The 7,500-nt window shown below is 48.1% G+C and overlaps 1 protein-coding gene across 5 annotated transcripts in view; it reads left to right on the top strand.

Moving 5' to 3' along the window:
* dysf (dysferlin, limb girdle muscular dystrophy 2B (autosomal recessive)) overlaps positions 1–7,500 on the top strand; it is a 77,543-nt gene that overhangs the window by 39,815 nt on the left and 30,228 nt on the right. For 4 of the 5 annotated variants that reach the window (XM_062516195.1, XM_062516197.1, XM_062516193.1 and 1 more), the window contains 7 exons: positions 365–394; positions 1,532–1,567; positions 1,853–1,894; positions 4,116–4,217; positions 4,497–4,658; positions 5,380–5,545; positions 5,980–6,053. In XM_062516195.1, coding sequence (XP_062372179.1) covers positions 365–394; positions 1,532–1,567; positions 1,853–1,894; positions 4,116–4,217; positions 4,497–4,658; positions 5,380–5,545; positions 5,980–6,053 — 612 coding nt within the window. The remainder of the gene's footprint in view (positions 1–364; positions 395–1,531; positions 1,568–1,852; positions 1,895–4,115; positions 4,218–4,496; positions 4,659–5,379; positions 5,546–5,979; positions 6,054–7,500) is intronic. The other variant, XM_062516196.1, reaches the window with a different exon arrangement.

Raw genomic sequence — 7,500 nt, 5'->3', positions numbered from 1 at the left:
GTGTGTGTGTGTGTGTGTGTGTGAGTGAGTGAGTGAGAGAGAGAGAGAGAGAGAGAGAGAGAGAGAGAGAGAGAGAGAGAGAGAGAGAGAGAGAGAGAGAGAGAGAGTGTGACTAAGTGAGTGAGTGAGTGCACATTTGAATGTGTATGTCAGAGTGTGTGTGTGTGTGTGTGTGCGTGTGTCAAGGGTGTCTTACTCCTCTGGGGTTTTTGGGCCTCCCTCTGATGATGGTGTGTTCATATGTGAAAGAGGCAGCTTTCCCAGCAGTCACTGCCTAATTTAATAACATCCTATGAAGTCATCGCCTTCATTTGAGACTCATTAACATTGTGGTCTCGTTCTCTTTCTTCCTCTCTTTTCATAGGCCTCAATTCATCACATCCCTGGTCAGGAGGTTAGTCTTGATTTTTTGTTTAGGTACCTTCTTTCTACGTTCTTTCTTTTTTTCCTTTTTTTCATCGTTATTCTTCCTTCCCTCTGTCCTGTCTTTCTTTCTCTCTCACTCTCTGTCTTTCTTCTTTCTCTCATTCTCTCTTTCTTTCTTCTTCTCATTCTTTTTCTCTTGTACTCACACACACACACACACACACACACACACACACACACACGCGCACCTACTCACCAACACACACACAAAAAACGCACACACTTTCGCCTAACCGTATTTTCCTCCTCCTTAATACACAAGACCTGTACTCTTCTCCCAGTCTAGCATGTCCCTGTAATTGCTTAGAATTGAACCCCTGAAAAGAGCCGTTTAAATAAAACATCGCCAGTGTACCCCGATCAGGCCCTGCTGCCGCGAGCCGGTGGGGAGTGGAGCGGAGCCACTGCGCTGGGGTCAGTTAGCGCGACCGTGGCCTGCGTGTCATGCTGTGCGCCCCACGGGCCGACCCCCGGCTGACTTTTAGCTGGCTGATTGGGGATGCCAGCGACCCCGCCCTGCCCAGACCTGCCCAGCTGGCTTGGGTTAAAGCAGAATAATCACGGGGAAATCCAATTACAGTGCATGCGTACGGGCTGGCCAGGCCACCCACGCAAAACTCTCACACACACACACACACACACACACACACACACACACACACACACACACACGTAGGGAGGCCGTAGGATACACATACACACACACACACACGCACATGCACACATGTAGGGAGACTGTGGGATACACACACACACACACATGCCCACACACACACACACACACACACATAGGGAGGCTGTGTGATACATACACACATGCCCACACACACACACACACACACACATAGGGAGGCTGTGTGATACATACACACACACACACACACACACACACACACACACACACACAGACACTCACAAACTATCTCTCTCTCTTTCTTTCTTTCTCTCTCTCTCTCTCTCTCTCTTTTTCAGACACACACACACACTCACACACCTTCTCTATCAGTTGAGCTCACTCTCTTTCTCTGATTCGCTCTCTTGTACTGTAACTCACACCAAAGCCTCATGTGAAACAGAGATAATGTATCTTGTGCTTCTCCAATAGGGGGACATAATGCCTCCTGCCCATATCATGGATGAGGTGAGATTTTGCACGTCTTACTGTATTACTGTCTGATGTACTGTAGGCTACATTATTATTACAGTACATTCAGTGTTTGGGCTCTCGACCATTATCTCCATATTGTGATTACTGTATGTTTTCCTTTTTTTGCTAGGAGTTTTCTGCTCAGGCAAGATTGTCATATTGTGATGATTTATTGATATGTAACAGGCTCTGTCCCTGTTTTTTTTCCATTCTCTGTACTCTCTCTCTCTCTCTCTTCTTCTCCCACTCCTTTCCCATTTTAATTCTGGCCTCTCCTAGCTTATTCTCCCAGGATTCCTCTCTGAAAACCAGCAGCAATGGGTACAAGCCTAAAGCCTCGCCGTGCCATTTGCACTTGAGCCACACTCTCACACCCACACTAACCCGCACAGGCACGCACACACACACACACACACACACACAACCTATGAAGCTTTGACTCTGACTGATAAGTAATCCAGCAATAAATCTGGACACCACCGAGAGCAAATGCAAGCCTGAAATGTACTGTAGCAGAAAGCAAAGGCTCGCGTTGCAGCTGGAGCTGGTTATAGCCATCCTCCCAGTGATCGTAGTGAAACATCAGCCTGCACACAGCAGCAAGGTGGCCATGTTGATCCGAATCAACATCTTCCAAAAACTGTGAGATTCAACGCTGCTGACATCTTCTGAGTGCACAGCAGCATGCCTTTGGACACTTTGGATGAGTTGTGACAGAATATTTTACATTTAATTACAAATAATGCATAATAATACACATGTATGCATTTAACACAAGAGGTTTGAGTGAGATACAATAGCGCTAGACCTCTTCTAGAGAAGAGCTTCCTTGAGCAAAAAGCGTCCAGGAGCTTGAGTAAGGTTGTACGTTTGAGTAAAAGACTAAGCTGCCCTTGCTAACCTGCTAAAGCACAATGAATGGTGCTGCTTTAGAGGCTGCGGAGAGTGGGACTGAATCTCTAATGACTTTCATCCCTTTTTAATGAACTCCAACACGATGCTAGGAAAATGTTCGGGGCGAAAAAGGGCTTACGGAGGAGGTGTCCCGGAAAACTCGGGTGCTGTGTGAGCCAAGACCGTACTGTAGTCTGCCCTGTTTCCCATTTGTGAGGATCCTCTTTGCAAAAAATAAATAAATAAATAAAATGGCACACAGAAATAAACCGGTGGTTGATTAATGGAATAAATACATTAGAAACAGATCATAGCAAGACCGTGCATCCACATACTGTACACACACACACACACACACACACACGCACACACAGACACACACACGCACACACACACACACACACACACACACTCACACTCACTCACTCATCCAAGTGTGTTTTTATGTAATACACTGTACATTTTGTAAAAGCACACAGAAATAAACCGGTGGTTAATTAATGGAATAAATACATTAGAAACAGATCATAGCAAGACCGTGCATCCACATACTGTACACACACACACACACACACACACACATGCGCGCACACACGTGCACAAACACACACACACACGCACACACACACACACACACACACACACACACACACACACACACACACACACACACACACACACACACACACACACACACACACACACACACTCACACTCACTCACTCATCCAAGTGTGTTTTTATGTAATACACTGTACATTTTGTAAAAGAGGGCTTTGTTGTAGAGTGCTGTGGTCATCATCTTGCAATCAGGCTGTGACTGGTGAACACGTCCCTCCTGTCTTTCCTCTCACAACCCTTTACTGGCTTTACTCCATCCCATAATAAGGCTTTGCTTTACTCCATCCCATATTAAGGCTTTGACACAGGCCACAGCATTACGCTGCTACATACTTAATTGCATGGACTCCCGAAATGACAAGTTTTTTTTCTCCCTGCCTTGATATGGTGTCTCTAACCAGGTCATTAACTTTCATCATGCGGAGACGTGGTGCTTGTGACATGGCGTTTGCGACTAAATCGTCCATGTGGAGTCTGCTGTATCTCAAAAGGCAGCAGCGGTGCCTGTGTTTTGACTTGTGTTAATGAATATATGAACTAAAAGTCTTGTTTAACTGCATGCATTGAAGACACACCTCAGAGTTTGTGTCTCTCACTAATTAATGTCAGACGTTACGTACACACACACATCAAGTGATCCCTAACACCGTAGGCCCACTGCGTCACCGTTAATGTCAAGAGTCATCGTTTATAATCAGGCCATATTTCCTCCTAAATTATGAGTTTTAGACTGATATTCCTCCGGGAAAATTAGTCATTATCTTTACTAATGGAAATCATCTCGTTTCGAGATTTACAGCCATGAACGAGCCACATATTTCAGTGTAATAAATATTCGCAGAGATGCAAAAGACATTAGCCATGATTAACAATCATAGTGGGGGCCACTTGAAGCTAACATGAATGCTCCGCTTTTGTGTGTAGCATGTGTGGAAGAGCTAACTTATGCATCTGAGCCGTTTGTCATACGTCGGTGACGTTCTCTTGTATAATTTTTTGTCTCGTTTTTATGTCTCCGCCGTGTCTAGCCAGAGGAGTCCGACCTGCCCTACCCGCCCCCTCAGAGAGAGCCCAATGTGTTCATGGTTCCTCAGGGTATCCGGCCCGTACTCCAGCGCACTGCAATAGAGGTAGGTAGCCGTCCGGCTGAGTTTGTGCATACAGACAATGCCTCAAGGTTGTGCTTTTACAATGCTGCATTGCCATTAGAAAATCATCTGATTATCATTTGAATATCTGTATGATAAGACTAGACTGAGCTGTAGATGCATTCCAGCCACTGATTATATAGAGATAGCCATCCAGCCGAGTTTGTGTATACCCTGCTGAAAAACATAATAATGCTTTTCATTCAAAGCGTTGAGGTTTGTTTTGTTTTGTTTTTTCCCCTTTGACCTTTGACCCCATAGATCTTGGCATGGGGATTGCGTAACCTGAAGAGTTTTCAGATGGCCAGCGTGACCTCCCCGAGCCTGCAGGTGGAGTGCGGCGGCCGCATGGTGCAGTCCTGTGTCATCCGCAACACCAAGAAGAACCCCAACTTCGACGTCAACACGCTCTTCATCGACGTGGTGAGAGACTTAGACACACAAACGCATATACGGATGATTTTTCAGCTTGGCAGATGCCCTCCAAATCAGGTCACTTTATCTGTGGCCTGAGGCCAGGCGAGTGACTTCACTGTTTTTATTGGATAATGTAAAAAGGCGTAACTGCATGACCGTACGGTCCATAGGTGAGGCTCTACTGTGCTGGGAGCGTTGGAGCGTAATGGTTTTGGAGGGGCCGATCGCTGTCAGTCTCCGCGGCTCCCCCCAGTACAAGGGCTCACAGCAGGTCTGGTTCTGTTTACACTAACTGGGCCGACTGGCTCCTCGAGATCTCAGCCATTTTGTGGAAAGAATTCCGGTGGGTTGGAAAACTCCGAGAGGCACTGTCAGTGGAATCATGCTCTGTATGAGATGGCTGTTGACATGCCCTTTCGTCCGCTTTGGTCCCGAGCCACGTTGTTGGCGCACAGAGCCCCGTCTCTCGTATCTAATGACTTCTGAAACGTTGAAATCAATGCAGCCACGCTTCAAGGACCGCTGTTCCACCAAGTGTCATGACTGACGGAAAGTGCCTAATTATTCGCATAAAAATCTCTTCATCATCCCCATGCTGTGTCTGCTTGCCTTGATTTCTCCACCCTTTTTCTGTCAAACTCCAACACCCTCGTCTCCACCCTCCCCTCTCCCATGTTCCTCTTTGTCTCACTCCCTTTTGTTCTCTCTCTCTCTCTCTCCCCTCCAGCGGCTGCCACAGGAGGAGCTCTACATGCCGCCCTTGGTCATCAAGGTGATCGACAACAGGCAGTTTGGCAGGAAGCCTGTGGTGGGCCAGTGCACCATCCGCTACCTGGAGGAGTTCCGCTGCCAGGAGGAGGACCTGGAGGGAGACCCCACAGAGGATGACATGGGTGAGGAGGAGGAGGAGGAAGAGGTGGAGGAGGAGGAGGAGGAAAGCTAGGGAAGGAGCGATGGAGATTGAAAGATGGAGGAGAGGGAAAGCTAGACGAATAAGCAAATAAGGTATATAAACAAAGAATATCCTGGGTATGGTGGTTTGCAACTAGGTTCTGAGACGGAGGGATGGGATGTTTGAGGAAAACACAACAAGTCCATCATTAGTCCATCTGTAGTCTATCATTAGTCCATCCTTAGTTCATCATTAGTCCATCTGTAGTCCATCGTTAGTCCATCCTTAGTTCATCCCATCTGGATCATCTGATCAGTGGCAAAAGAAAAGTTGGGGAAGGGGGGATAGAGGTAAAGAAGAGAAAATGAAGGAAAGGGGGGAGCAGTAGCAGCTTTATGTCCGTTCTCATCATCACACGTCTATTTTCACAAACAGGAGCCATGGCACTAACCCCCCGGGACGACATCCTGATTGACATCGACGACAAAGAGCTCCTCATACCTGGACAGGTAAGATCACTGACATCTAATCATTTCCCTCCCCGCGCGAGGCCTAGCCTTTGGCTAACGTAGGGTCTCGGGTGAAGTCATGGCTCTTGGCTGCTCCGCGGTGGCTCCGGGTCATGTTGTGAAGGTTTTCTCCAGGTTTTCCTTGGACCTGGTGAAGTGTGTGAGGTATGGTTTTGGGTGTTTGCTTGCCCTTGACGCTTGCCCTCGTTATTATAGACCACATAACACAACTCGCCACACACTCTTCCAGGGGTAGTCTCTCTCTCTCCCCCCCCCCCCTTGTCTTTAACAACGGAACCAATGGCTCATTCCCGCTGTCGGCACGGCGACCGCACCCAGCCAATAAAAAGGAATGTGTTCCTGATGGCCGGCCAATCCGGAGCTCTGGCACTGATACCAGTGCCATGACAGGGGTGACACCGCTGATCTGGGACAGAGGGCAAGTGTTTCCATAATAAGTGCTAAAGGGAGACCCTGTGTGGAGCCACCACTCGGGCAAGCCCTCAGAAACAAGCTGGCACTGTCTGGTCGGTACACCAGAGCGTCGCCTGCGTAGAGGATGAAGTCAGTGGTGGTTGAGGACGAATTTTGTTGTTTTGAGTGTTTGTTTCTAGGGGAATGATAGTGGCCGGGTTTCCCCAGATTCGTTAAGAAGCTCTTAAGTGCTAAGAACTTCTTAGGAGCGTTCTTAGAACGTTCTTAGAACGTTCTTAGAGCGCTCCTCTAGTTCTTAGCACTTAAGAGCTCCTTGACGAGTCTGGGAAACCCGGCCAATGTCATTCGCTATACACGCACTTGACTCACACAGTACAGAGTTATGAGGTGTGTGTTGTGTGGCTCATCAGCTGGAAGCCTATGTGCATGTGACATCCTATCCATCTACATCAAATAATGAATTGAGAAAACTGATTAAAACCGCACCAAAAATCACCAAACATAAAGTACTCAAAGGAAAGCAACAAGGCGCTGGTGAATGACCGGCCGTGTAGCCGTGGAAGTGGAACGTAATTGATAGTGAGGCCCTTTGAACTGCAGCCGAACTGCACTGCCGCAGCCACTCCATCTGCCGAGCTCCTGTCACTAGGGAGCTCTCACTCCACTCCCTCAGATGGCGCAACACACAAGCTGGTCCCCCCCCCCCCCCCCAGCATCCCCCCCCCCACCCACCCTCTTGGAGAGCGATGAGAGAGGTGCTGCCGCATCAGTGAAGGTCACAGCCTCACAGTGTTAATACCACTGATGTAAGCTCACTGTTTAAATGCTCGAGGCAAGCCCCGTGTGTGACGACCGCGATTGATCCGGGGAACGTGCTGGAATTTTGTTTGGTGCTTGGAGTTGCTTAATTGTTGGCCTGAGCTGGCTGAGACAGTGACCAGCTCTGACTGTGTCTTCTGAAGACGACCCAGATGCCTCGAGAGGCGCCTGCGAGAGCTCTTCAAATCCCTGT

The sequence above is a fragment of the Sardina pilchardus genome, chromosome 16 (assembly GCF_963854185.1).
Source record: "Sardina pilchardus chromosome 16, fSarPil1.1, whole genome shotgun sequence".
NCBI lineage: Eukaryota > Metazoa > Chordata > Actinopteri > Clupeiformes > Clupeidae > Sardina > Sardina pilchardus.
The sequence above is the reverse complement of the archived record's forward strand: the minus strand, read 5'-3'. Positions and strand labels throughout refer to the sequence as shown.